The sequence below is a fragment of the Saccoglossus kowalevskii genome, chromosome 22, assembly GCF_978046115.1.
Source record: "Saccoglossus kowalevskii chromosome 22, keSacKowa6.1, whole genome shotgun sequence".
NCBI lineage: Eukaryota > Metazoa > Hemichordata > Enteropneusta > Harrimaniidae > Saccoglossus > Saccoglossus kowalevskii.
This window is the reverse complement of record NC_140662.1, coordinates 20229368-20244305: the sequence shown is the minus strand read 5'-3', so window position 1 is coordinate 20244305 and position 14938 is coordinate 20229368. Positions and strand designations below refer to the sequence as shown.

Sequence of the window (14938 nt, the reverse complement as noted above, 5' to 3'; positions counted from 1 at the left end):
AGAGATAGGGTGCCTGCACAATTCCGGTGTTATGTAGTATCTGAAGATTTATTCAGGATTGTTCCTTGGTTGATTGGTCGATTCCAGGTTAGTTTATCAAGTTGTGCCTTGTTTAGGAACGGAAGTCATCGAACAGTATCGATTTATTGTCCTCCGAAAATTCGGACACGCGTATGACTTGTTGGAAATTGCTTAAATTATGATTGTGAAATTGATGTTTTACATTTCCGGATGAAATTGAACTTCACATTATTCAATGTATTTTGCATACATTAATTTATAGTTAATACGAATTAGTAATCTTCTGATTACTTTGGATTATTGGTACGTAGTGACAACCCTATATGCACGCACATGCTATAACGTGTTTATTTATTTACTCAATAGCGTGATTCAACTTCCGAATCGTTGACCTAGATAATACACTGGCATTTTCTTTGTTTCGGCCCGGTCATTTCGACCTCAATTCCTTTTCATGTAAGTCCGTGAACCGACACGTTTGATACCAGTATTATACAACAGAGGTTCACGGGATGTTTTCGATTGTAATATAATTTAATACATGTATAATATTAATGTAATAAATATTAATCACATGGAGTAATAGTAGGAATCCACACTACAAGTAAAATGCCTATCTGACACATCATAGAATGGATGCCATTGTAAGAGTGCCACATTTCCTTATTAGAAGCACATGCAAGCCACCAAGGGATTGTGATAATATTTTTGTGTAGGGAGGAATTTACAATATACATGTAGTCTGTCACTGTAGTGTTCCCATAATAGACCATTTTTCCGTCAAACATAGCGTGGGATTTCGGGGGACATTTCCATGCTTAATAATGTGCTGTACACATTTGATGATAGACAATTTCGCTTAAGTGCGGGTATTCAAAAGCAATATTCCTCTGTCGAAGATCAGCCGGTCGATGTGAGCTACGAAATTAAGAAAATCGAGTTCAAAATCAAATCGTTCGATTTTTGCGACAGACGTTCGACGTGCGTCTTTCATGCATCTCGCAAGTTCTCACAATTGTATGGAAAATCACCTATTATAGTTGTATGGTGTGGAAAGTGCCAATCAAATATACTGAGTATATGATTTAAATCCACTTTAAATTGTAGATATATTATATAAACATACATGGGATATGTTGGTCAATATTGATAATTTGTTGGGTATACCGGTATTCTCATTTTACTGAAGACTGTTCTATTTGGATTTAAAACGTCAATATTAATGATTTTAATTAATGTCTAGCTAACAGTGAAATGTTTTTAGAAATATGTAGATATATAAAATTTGGATTTAAATCATCAATATTGAAGATTTAAATTCACATGGACTAATGAATATTTATGTGACACATTACCCAGAAATTAATATTTGAACACTACATATACATGTACTTTTAGTCCATTCAATATGGATGATTTAAATCCATCATGATGAGCTAACTATGTAGGCTTTTAAAAATACAGGGATATATGTGATTTAAATTTTAAATTTTGATTCAAATACTGATAATTTAAATACACTTAGAATAATGAATATTCAAAAATTATTATTTTTGTTTGCATTTTGCATGCAGGGAAATATTTGTCTACCTTTACTGTACATATTCCTGACATTTGGATTTAAATAATCAAAATAATCCATTTGAATTTCAATTGGATATATCCAAGGATGACATAGTTAGCATAAGAACTAATTTAGAATTTATTGTGGAATACTTTATTTTTGCTGGAATTAATTTTCGCTGAAAAGGCTTTTTGGGCATTTTGCTTGGAATTTATTTTCACTGGTTTATTTTCACTGAATCATCCCTTCAGCGAAAATAGCGAAAATAAAGTATTCTACAGTATTGCAGTGAAACAAATATCTTAATAAAGAAAATACTGTGTAAAAGCATTTTCGCTTTTTGATATTATTTGATTATATTAACTTTATTTCAAATTCACAGATTTTCAAAGAAAAACAGTTCTACAGAATGTATTGTAATTTTACATACTCGCATGAATTCCAGGGTCCTGAACATGGAAAATTGCCAAAAAGTAGGGTAGGCCTACATGTATGCCCGGACATCCCCTGAAAAAAAAACACGAAATTTCGCGAAAATTGACATGCAGATTGAACTGCGAAAGGGATCTGAATGGCAAGTGAAAACAGAAATAAATGAACAATATGCAACGTTAGAAGGAAAACAAAATTTATAATTTTATTGCTTATAATGTGACAAATAAACCAGAAATACCGGTAATAAAAATTGACAGTGAGGAATCTTTTGAATTAGGATTTCCCCACTGACAAACATGCCCAATACGCGTGAACTCAAAATGAACTGAAATGTCGGTGGTTAAACTGCGTAAAATTATTTCCAGTTTTGACATATATCAAATCAACATTCATACAAGATCAATAGTCCATGGATTTCACAGCAAAACGCAAAATTACTTATTTTGCTGTCACAGCTATTTCACGTTCACCCCTCGTTTTATGCAATTGACATTTATTTTTCAAGAATTTTTATCAGAATCACAGCAGACTGCAAGGAAGTCAACTGTTAATACAACTAGGTTTTTGTTATTTTTTCTATTACAAGAAAAAGACCCCTGGGCGTATGCCCGACATGACCTCAATTTCTTTATTGTATCAAAATTGGGGTAGGGCATTTGTCCAGGCATGGGTGCTTACCCGGATAATTATGGTATTTTTAAAATCTTGTTAACACTTTAAAACACTTTAATCACTGAAAATGTCAGCGTTTATGCACATGATGTCTTCTCTCTAATATACTGTAAAGTACATGTACTTTATTTTCACTTGAAATTTATTTTCAGTGTTTTTTCTATAGAGATGAATCAGTGGAAATACCTTTTTTTATATTTTACATTCAACTCATCAAAAATCAGCAAAAATAAACTTCATACATGTACAAAACAATTAAAGGTCTTTGCAGCATAAATTAATTCCAGCTAAAAAAAAATATTTATGGTAGCTGATGATTTTATCACATGACTGTGACACAATGATACTGGGGGGCAGCCTTCCCAGCTGTTATCTGTTTATTGAGACCCCCTAGCTACTAGTAAGATCTCCCACATAGATTTGTTAAATATTATGATAATGGCTGGATTAATTCTGACTGGTATTTAATACCAGCATTTTGATATCTTGAGTATAATCACTAGATTTCAAATTTACAAATTTTCCAGTTCTGTTATAATTTTAAATGCTCAGCAAAATTAATGCACTGTTAATAATTAATTCATTTAAAGTACACATCAACTACGAAAATAACTAAATAAATAAATAAATGTGTGTACATGTGTAGATTAATGATCACTGTCTTCTCACATGTGTGTATATAACGTGTAAGTTATTTAATAATTTAAACTAAATTCAAATTTAAAATGCATATGTGTATGTTTGTTTATTAATGTACCAGTAGGTAGGTATTATCCTAAAAATAGAAATAACGTTGAAATGTGCTAATAAGTATGAATTACATGATCTCAGTAATGTTTCCATAGCAGCAATGGACTCCATCTACGTTTCCATCATGGATGGCATAACTGCAGAGTAATTATCGGAAAATTTAAATGGCCCCCCACTCTGAATATGATAATTAATGATAATATCAGTTTCTTTTTTTCTTTTTCAAGTGTTAAGTGACATCTGCAAGCAGGTATGGCTGATGCTTCATCAGAAAAGTACGAGACCAAGAAGGTAGTAGCTGTAGATTACAGCTCTAAGATACTCAGCGGTTTGTGCATGTTGCACTCAGATGCCTTGCTACATGACGTCACTTTGATAGCAGAGCGCAAACGATTTCAAGCTCATCGTGCAGTTTTAGCAGCTTGCAGCGACTACTTCAAGGCTATGTTCACCAGCGGGATGAGGGAAACTGATCAGAAAGAAGTCGAGTTGAAAGGAATTAGTGCAAAAGGTTTAGGTGATGTGTTGGGGTTTGTGTACAGCGGTGAAATGGATCTGAGTATGGGTAACATACATGATATCTTAGCGACTACAACGCATCTACAGGTAACACCATGCATCAATGTATGCTCTGACTTTCTGGAGTCTGAAGTGAGGATTGATAATTGTTTGTTAATTTATCAGATGGCACAGACCTTTAGTCTCAATAATGTGCAGGCTGTGGCCTACAATTTTCTCATGAAGCATTTCAAAGAGGTGTCCAGATTGGAAGATTTTCTGCAATTACCATTTATGGACTTGAGCACTTTTCTCGGCAGTAATGATATCTGCGGATGCACCGAGTTAGATTTATTCGAGATCGCGTCTGCGTGGATCCATCACTTTGAAGACGATAGATTACAGTTTGCTAAGCCACTAATGGAAGAGATTCGATTTCCTTTAATGAAACCATTTGATCTCGCAAACCAGGTTCGCTCTGTAGATTTTATGTTGGAGGATCCAGACTGCATGAAATTATTATTGGAAGCTTTTACTTATCAATCTATGCCATTTCATCAGCATCAGCAGCAGAGTCCACGTACTATGATACGATCTGCCGAACAGACTCTTGTTACTTTAGGTGGTTATAAAGGAAGACCATCTGAGAAAATGATGGCGTATTGCAACAGTGGTAAACCGGTTGAGATACAACCGATGGCAATGGGTGTATACTACCATAATGTCACTGTCATGGATAACTTTCTTTACTGTGTTGGTGGCCAGAATGTGAAAGACACTGCAGGAAAAGAAGCTGTCAGCTCTGCGTTTCGTTACAACCCCCGTTCTAATGATTGGATGGAGATCGCATCTCTCCAAGAACCCCGTTGTCGGTTTCATCTCAGTGCCCTAAACGGTAAGTTATATGCTGTGGGAGGGAAAAATGCACGTGGACAGGTAAACACAGTGGAGTGTTATACACCTCACGAGAATCGATGGATTTGTGTAGCTCCGCTCGATGATCCACGTAATGCCCATGCAGGAGCAACGTATAGAAACGAGCTATTCGTATCTGGTGGTTGGAGCAATGGCCGATACACGGACAGTCTACAGTCGTACAGTCCTGCGAATAACACATGGCAAAACAGAAGCTGCATGCACACTCGACGTGGATGGCATGGAATGTGTTCCGTCAACAATCGTCTGTACGTGATGGGTGGCAATCATCTAAATTCGAATGGTGACCGTGTAGATGTCTTGACTGTTGAAAGTTATAACCCTATTACCGATCAATGGACTGATCTCTGTTCTCTGATGACACCGCATAGCGAAACCATTCTATCAGTGGTAAATATGAAGATTTACATAGCTGGAGGGTATTCCTGGAATGCACAGGGTAAAACGGATAGAATTGAAAGATATGATCCAGAAACTAACTCATGGGAAATTATTGGTCAACTACAACAGAAAATGAATGGTTTAGCTTGTTGTAGTTTAGTCTTGCCCAAGGAGCTCACTGATAAATGATTCGACTGCAGTGTACATGTTAAATAAATCAAACTATATTAAAATCCTGCATTTTGCCAAAGCATAGGACCAGCAGTTGTAATTGCTGCCTTTTGCAACTGAGTGGCTGACAGTCTGGAGCGCGTCAACATGAGCAATTGACGATGTGTTCTTGATGTATATTTTAACGCACAGGACTTCAATGTGATGCAATCATTGCAGTAAATTTTGACATACAGGAAATTCGTTGAAACGGATTTGTTGAACGTGTTAATCTTGCAAAACTAACAATCATAAAATCTACAATTTCTATTGATTTTTGAACCGTGTGGGAAATCAGGTTTTATTTCCTTTCTCCCTTGTCATTGAGTTCACTGTTCCAAATGCATTGTACCGTGGTTACATTGACCCAACACTATTAAGTGTAAACAAAATTAATCTTTTTGGTTAGTGTGCGGCACAATTTTTCCTTTAGTTATTTTGCAGCTTCACAGCGAATTGATTAAACCTACAAAATTTGTGTGTTGTCAATTATTTTAGCCGCAAGAAAATGTCCCATTTAAAAAAAAAAAAACTACCGGTATGTGAACAGAGATATTATTTTACGTGGTTGAGTGGTTAATGTCATGAATTCATCAAATAGTTTCTATACATTCTCCATGCATAACCAACTAATTTTACAATTTAAGTCGCAAATATTCTCTTAAACAAAATACTTATTATATTTATTTTATTGTGAAAAGATAAAAATGACTGAGAGCATGAACATTGCTGATTAGATTTTTGTGAATATTACATCATTAGATTTATCAATTATCAAAAATGGTTTTGAAAGTTGTGAATAGTGTGAAGTTAATAATAAATAATAACTTTTAAAATGAAAAAAAACATTAGATATACCGGTATATTAATCGTTGTAATAATCATGATAGTGAAATTAACTATTGTTCCCATAGTTACTAATCTCTTTATGTGTCACCCTAACTATGCAAGGTTATAACGGTATTATAAATGTTGTCCATTTTTTTTTCTTTTATAAACTGTGATAAATACTGAAACGCTGCGTGTGTGAATTGGGTATAGTAACATGTGTTGCGCATATGTAAGAGAAATTCCTTACGACAATAAAGTCATTCGTTTCCTGTCTTTATCTTTGATGCTAGGACAAATATGGTTTCCAGATTTAATCATTTATATCTTTATAGCTATGTTGATCTAGAAAAAGTATTTAGACACTGAAATTATGATATATGTAGGTATCCTAACTCTGGAGACTGAGAGTGTATGAATAAATTATGTTCACTAAAATAGTGATAACTTGAGTACTAAGAAGCCCTAAACATGTAAAAAAAATGGATATCTGCAGCCATGATGTCATCACCTTTGAGGCTATGATGTCATCACCCTTGAAGCAATCTTTTAATCTGAATAAGTAACCATAATTTTTTTTTAAATATTTTTATGAAACTTTGATCAAGATCTGCAGTGAATGGAAATTATGTGAAAATTGTGCTTGGAAATTTGGGCTGCGAAGATGAATTCACAATGGGTTCATTCACTGACAGTGGTGAGATAGAAAGAACCAGGTCAACAAGGCATGAAAAGGTTTGCCTTGAAACATGTTTTTTTAGTTCTAAATATTTTTTTAAAATTATTTTGAGCTCTGTGATTCTTACACATGATAACTATGGTGGTGTAGACTTTTATTTTGTTTTCGAATGTGTTACAGATTTACTTTGAATTCATAAAAACTTATACTCTGTACCAGCAATTTGAGTTATTGAATTGACCCATTACTGGTACTGGTAGTTGTGTCAAATGTATATTAATAGGTGTATATAATTGTCTGTTTTAAAATGTAATATATTCAATTGAAAGCATGATTTGTTTTATTATTGCACAAATTTTCTGATTCGATTTACCGTATGTCCCTTTGAAGTAAACTTTTCAAAAATATAATGTATTACGTAATCCTCTGAATGCAGAGGTTCACTTTTATTTGTTACTGCAAAAAATAAATCTAAATATTGTTTCCATATTTCTTGAAAAAGTGTTATCAAGCCCAATATGCAAATTGTGTCCAGTTATTCCGAAATTAACAAAAGTATTATAGAAATATACATGACAAGAATAATTAAGATCTATAATTTTAGATCAATTTGTTTTAGGGGAAGTTTTAAAATTGTTATTAGCTACATTGTTTGTATGCCAGTTTTTTAGTCAGTCTCTGATTGTGAAATGTTATTATTTTTATGAGTTTATTTTTTGGAGTGTGTCTGTGCAAAAATTTACCTTTGGTGTTGGCATGCGTAGTTTACGATTCTAATTACTTTACTAAATTGTGATACATGTATATGCCATATCAGATACCCAGGTCAAGATGGTTGTAAAGGTGCATAGAAAATCCATCTCTAGAAATTGGTAATCGGTGAAAATACCCTTTGCTATGAAAGTAACCCCCCCCCCCCCTTCCCAACCCTAAAGTAACTCCTTAGGTAAAAATACATTATAATTATTACAATTACCATATCATTTACATTTTAACTTGCTATCATTATTGATATAGATTTTTCCAAAAAAATAGTATGCTATTTCCCTGTGTTGCCACATTAATTTAAATTGTCAATGAGCACCGAGGGCGCTGTTTCACCCTATATTCTAAGTTTTAGGTGATGTGCACCCATAGTGAAGACATCCACATACTTGTCCGCATAGTTTTCTGTCCACTTCCTTGGTTCCTGCTGGGTTTTGGGAAGATATTTTATTTACATTTCACTTTATGTGTGTACATTAGTGAAGCTTGCACTTTTAGTATAAATATTAAATAAATGTTTAAATTTGCAGCAATAATGACACAATATGGCACTCTGTGTAGATTTCTATTAACTTCTTTTCACAAACTGACCTGTTATTTTTTTTCCACATTTTTTCCCTCAAGCAAGGGGAAAAATATATATTCATATGGTCCAAAAGTTGTTATTGAAAAACACGTAAAAATTTTGAAGCAAAAAATGGTGTTCGAAGGAACTTTGCAATATTTTTGATGAAGCAATCTGATTTAAAAAACTGATTTTTCAGAAATTGCGTCCTGTTCGATATGGGACTCATAGCGACGTATACAACGCGTGTAAAATACATTGTTTATTTACATGAAATTCGAACGCGTGCTGCGCGACGACCACCGCGCTTTAACCTTGTTTTCCCCCAATTCTAAAATGCCTTCTATTTCAGAAAATTACTACCCCGGTTCTCGCAATGTTCATTCTTATTTTGTAAAAATCATTGATGTTCGAAAAAAGTTATTGATTACAAGTCAATATATGTATGAAATTCTCATTGGTTCAAGTGCATGCATTAAATTGATAGAAAAAACAAATTAAGACATTTCGTCGCAATCGATTCAATTATGACCCATTAACATTTGAATGTCAGCAACTTGTCTCTTTTCACAAAATAGATCATATTTTTTTTTTTTTTTTTAATAATTACATTGTATGTCCATGTTGTCCACAATTAATATTGACAAAAAACGGTGCTCTAAAATTATAAAATTCAAATGTTAAAGCGAGGGAGTCATCACCTGTGCATGCGTCAGTTGGCCATAGCGTGTCATTGTTTACAAACAAGCATCTACCCATAAGCCTTTGCGTTAGTGTGTGTTGTTATCGACGCTTGGGACTTAATTCCAGCACATGGGCAGGTGACAACCCTCCCGCTTTAAAGAGTGTATGCTTTCCACACTAGCTTTTACTTTAAAACAATCTATCGAAAAAATCATGAGAATTCTAGTTCATAATGTAATCTACACACAAACTGTTGCAAAGACATATTTTATTGATAAGTGAAATTCTATTTTAATTTTGTTCATAAAAATATTATGCAGAGTTCATCCTACCTTTCGATTGTTTTGTGGGTCTTCTTTACATTAGTCTAAGAGATTTTGCCTCCTGCCAGTGGGTGAATGTGACTCATGTTGATTGGCTGATAAATATAGCACACTTCTAATTTGAATATGCTAATTTTCAAGAATGGATGACAGTTGTACGTCCTCTACATGTACTGTATCAACTAACAGTTACCACAGAGAGGAAAGTTTAACAGTTCAGTTCTCTAACTTTTGAATAAATTTACATGATTAATGAGAACGGAGCAACATTTCCATACTATGGTGAACCAACAAATTTTAGGAAAGTAAGAAATTGACACAATAAAACATCAGATTTGCAACACTCTCTTTATCTAATACTGTGTTTTGCACAACACGGACTAGACTTGCACATTATGTTTGATAAATCTATAGAAATGCTTCAGATTTAATCAATTTCTAAAATTAAAACTTATGTAATAATATCGTTGATGGAAATATACTGCCAGTGATATGTACACATTTATTCACCGATTAAAATAGATATTCTATATACCAGTAACAGTTGTCCAAGGTCAATCTATTTATAAGTAAATATCAAATGTGAAGTTATCTATTACTCATTCGAAATAGCTGATATATTTGTAATCTTTAATATTCAAAACAAAGCTAATTATGATCAGTACGGTGAAATACTAGCTACCGGTATTTGCCATGGTTATTGTTACCAACATCATGCTTATATGGTTGTTGCTATGGCAATAACAATTGTTATCAACTTGTTACAAACTATCGTAATTGTTGGACAAATGACATTCCCTAAATGAAAAGTTCCACTCTGTCATCATAGATGACAGTGGAGCTAAGAACAAAGTAAATATTTACTAGTAAGTTAGGGGGTTGATATAGTGGCCATCTTGAATCGGATCATGAAACAAATGTGCATGTCTCACATGATGTACATGTCAAGTTTAAACTTCATTGGTTCTGGCATGTCAGATATTTGGATCATTGGAACTGTATGGCTGCCAGTTTGATCTTGATCCAAAAAATAAAATTCCATTGTGCTTAGTGACTGAAACTCTGTTCTGGAATGGTGAAAGTGTGTGGTTTTGATGCATGTTTCAGCATCAAATCGAGAAACAAATACACATGCATATGTTTGATGTGTGTGTGTGAAGTTCGAAATTGATCGGTCCAAGCATGTGTGAGATATGGACACGCACATTTAAGTCCACATGTCCCCGTTTCTGATATAATAGGACCTAAAACATTTTTTTTTTTCAGCCTAAACAATTCCCTATGTTCAGGAAAGTATCAAGGTACAATAATCCTGATGTACATACCACACTCTGTACATGTATCGTCACCTCACCTTACCTTACTAAAATAAACAACACAACATTGACAACACTTTCGGTTTTTCTAAGTTTATTTCTCATATCAATTTAAATCTTTTCTTTTGAAAGTTATAATTCTAGACAAATAACTACAAATCTTGTCAAACATAAAAATTACTATGGAAACACAATAGAAGCTTTCGTTATGATTAAATTTTATTGCACCATACACCATTTTAATAATAATAGATACAGCTTGGTAAATATTCAGCATCTTAGATGTAATCATTAACACCCCATGTGTAATAGATAATGTTACCCACATTTTAAATCAACCAATCATGATCTGACATCAGCATGCCACATTTTAAATCAACCAATCATAATCTGACATCAGCATGTCACATTTTAAATCAACCAATCATAATCTGACATCAGCATTCCACATTGTAAATCAACCAATCATAATCTGACATCAGCATGCCACATTTTAAATCAACCAATCATAATCTGACATCAGCATGCCACATTTTAAATCAACCACTCAAAATCTGACATCAGCATGCCACATTTTAAATCAACCAATCATAATCTGACATCAGCATGCCACATTTTAAATCAACCAATCATAATCTGACATCAGCATGCCACATTTTAAATCAACCAATCAAAATCTGACATCAGCATGCCACATTTTAAATCAACCAATCATAATCTGACATCAGCAAGTTTGAATTTGATTCTGAATATTTTGTACTGTCAGTATTCCCCTCAGTGACCAAGTCTGGTGAAAAGATTCCCTGTTATTTCTGTTGCTCTGATCAAACAAATATTCTGCCAAGTTTGTGTGCTTTGGAGCTATACATTAATGGGTTACAACAAGATGACAGCGTAGGATGAATCTGTCAAAACCAAAATTAGTATTCATTAGACGTGATAAAAAGCGGCAGCCAAGGACTTCTTTTAAAACTCAACAATTGAATTCTCCAAAAAAAACAATTCCCATACAATTTACCCATAGTCCTTTGCTTGAGAATCAAGATGGCTGACTACATAATACTGATGAAAAGTGAATGAAAATCTAGAGAATGAAAAGTGATATAAAAAAAACTGTAAATTGCATTCTCCTACATTTGTGGAGCTTTTTCTTGAGGGGTCATTATGTTGTTTGGCTTATGTTTCCTTTAAAGTCACGGTACATTTCATCTATCCAACAGGGACAAACTGACAAACCTACTCAGAAATTTTGTGATTTTTATATCACACTTTAAAATCAGTCAAGTTGAGTAGGTCAATATGAACATAGTCTTGATAAATGTGAGTATGGAACAAAAACCAAGGCATCATAAAATGACACATTTCAATGATTAAAAGGCAGTGCAGCAAGAGTTTGAATTTCATTGTTAATCTCATCAACTTTCACACATTTTCCAAGACCTGTTTTAGCAATAAACACACAAAAAATACTCCTTGAATAAGCAATCAGAATATTTGTCTCAAAACACATGTGGTCCGAAGTACACAAGTATTAAAGTTAAAAATTAGGCACAAGTGATTACAAATTCCCAAGTATCAGAACTATGGATTTGATCGTCTTTCAGGGCATGTTATCAAACCACATAATTTATTTCAGGTACCACACTACGGATGAAGAGCAGCTGCATTATTATGTTGGCGATAAACAAATTTCATAATTCTGAGTCACAAAAATCAATGGACAAGCATCATTCAAAGCATTGCAGAATATAGCATCTAATAATTATTATATCACAGACTTAATAAAGGGTATTTGTAGCTGTGTGAACAAGAGCAAACATTCTCCTTGTGTGATAGCACAAACGCCGATATTCAGGCTCTAGTATTTGTGTAACATGTCTCCCAGGTGATATACAGTTAGTTTACTATCTGAAACAATCACAGCTGTTAACGATTAAAGAAAATTCTGCCAAAACTTTGATGATTGTTTCCATATTGAGCAATAGTTCTCTATAATGGTCTATACAATCTTCGCTGCACTGCAAAATACTCCACATATTTTAAATTACATTTGTGTGAAAGTGAAGTCTAAATAGATAATATAAATACTTTCAACATTGTATGATGATTAAGTATTAGCCAAATGCATTTATCAGAAAGAAAAAAATACATTAATGTTGGGATGGACAGCAATGGGCGGTATATATTTAATATGAACATTAAGTGTGTAAATCAGGTGCTGCAACAGTTTAGTTTTTGTCTTTACGAACTTGATCCTGACAGTCACGTACAATCTTTATTTAAGCGATCACAAAAGTGCCGAAATTGATTTTGACAATTTTTACCATGGTGGAATCAAAATCTTGCCTAGAGAGTACACTGCTTCAATGCATTCAGTTGGTAAATATACCAATATTATTAATACTATGCTAATATGCAATTTTGCTCGCTCGTAAAACAGCTTCTTCAATGGGAGATGTCTGCACATATTAATAATTTTGCAGGAAATTCATAAAAACACACTATTTATTGAAAGGCATTATCGTTCACAGCTGAATACATCAAAGCTTTGTTCCAAAATCTGTCATTATTTTAAATTAATAAAAATCAGTTTGCTTTAGAACACAGTCATGGTTTGGCTAATATTTAAAACTTGAATTAAAACATGCAGAATCTGTTCATGATTTATAATAGGATCAACCACTATTGTCAAATCGTCAACATTCTAAATAGATATATTTCAAAACGAGATGAAATGCATCTGTTATACTATAATTTCAAACCATATTGACCAAACTGGAATATGGTCTCTGGGGCAAAAGTGTATTTAGTTGACATTGTATTCTGGCAATAAGCATAGAAAAAAAAATACTGAAACAAATTTTTAAACAAAAAAGAAAGCAAAAGCTGATATACTTCAAATCTACATGATGAGAACGGTTTATATGACGTACCCGTTGAAAGCCAGCTACATTTTGTTCATTTCTTTGTTAAACTTGGACCAAATGGACAGAATTTTCCGTTGCTGGTGTTGATCAACATTTTAGAATAAAAATGAATAAAAATATGTGGGTTTAATTTTGTTAAATGGGGGAAAAAGCTGACTTTGGCGCCCAATTGGTCAAAGACAAGTGATAAAAACGCAACAATAAAAGCGAACAGCCATACACTGTGTGGAAAGTGAGGAGTGGAAAAATAAATATCACAGTAAAACAGATCACTTCATCAAGTTTCTTTCATCCAATTGACCAACAGGAAACCATATTTGCTTTATTAGAAGAACCTTTCATAACCCGAATAGCAAAGATACATCTTCAAAAGATGTTATTCTAATGCCCGCTGTGTATCCTGGCAATTTTATTCACTTCTTTTGGAGGAAATATGGTAACATTAAATTATATTTGTCCGCCCTAAATCTGAACTTGGCATATCCCAACAAGCCTAAGTTAAAATCACATGCTTTTATTTCCCTGTAGATGAACCTTAACCCCTGAACCCTGACCCCCATATTTCTTGACATATGCCCACATATGGGTTTCTAAACTGTACAACAAGAAAATCAATTGGAGGGTTTCTGATTACATATTGAATATGCAAAGTAGTTGAGCCGTTTATATACAAAAATATAGACATGGAGTCTTTTCTATTAATCTCTAGAAGATTTTCCTGATCTCATTGGGTTTTCCGATTCCTACAATGATGAGTTTGCCATCACGAAGTCCAACCAGGAAGTGACTGTTCTTGGGAACCACAGTAACAGCATGGATTGGTACGTGTAACGGCATACTTGTCAGAATCTGTAGACTGGAATCAAACAAAATAAATATTACTTTATAAGATTGATTCATACGAGTACCGGTTTTTGACTATACAAAAATTTTAAAATTATGAATGACAGTTTTAGAGCATTTTCCAGGCCTTTCGATAGAAACTGATAACTAAGAATTCTTAAAATTTGTGCCTTGAATAAAATATCAGATTAAAGAACTAAGACTTGACGACTAAAATAGCTCCACTCTCCTGCAAGAGCATTGTGGTGTCAAGTCAAGCAACGCACACCCACAAAAATATAGTCTGGTTTTGGCTGTTTAATGTCAACTTAACTTGGCAGTGTACAAGAAGGATTCAAAAATATCATTTTTTACCAGAAATCACAAAAATATTTGCCAAAAATAGAGAATAAATGATATTGGCACGGAGTGAACAAATCCGATAGAGGTCCACCCAAGGTACCTATATATCAAGTATCAAAGCAATTGAGCTTGTAGTTATTCAAACACAAGTAAAAAATACAAATGTAGATATACACTGACAATCACGTATATGAACAGC

The 14938-nt window shown here is 33.6% G+C and overlaps 2 protein-coding genes across 2 annotated transcripts in view; one reads left to right on the top strand and one right to left on the bottom strand.

The window, feature by feature from the left end:
* The first annotated feature begins 2 nt into the window (after positions 1-2).
* On the top strand, positions 3-9852 carry LOC100369223 (kelch-like protein 9). Its single transcript, XM_085495625.1, has 2 exons — positions 3-87; positions 3670-9852. The coding sequence occupies exon 2, from the start codon at positions 3695-3697 to the stop codon at positions 5444-5446; it is 1752 nt and encodes a 583-aa protein (XP_085351751.1). The 5' UTR covers positions 3-87; positions 3670-3694; the 3' UTR covers positions 5447-9852.
* An 852-nt stretch (positions 9853-10704) lies between these two features.
* Positions 10705-14938, bottom strand: part of LOC100369368 (neurobeachin-like protein 1) — an 85263-nt gene continuing 81029 nt past the window's right edge. The window contains exon 51 of the mRNA XM_085495809.1: positions 10705-14410. Within this exon, the coding sequence (XP_085351935.1) occupies positions 14260-14410 (151 nt within the window). The 3' untranslated portion in view covers positions 10705-14259. The remainder of the gene's footprint in view (positions 14411-14938) is intronic.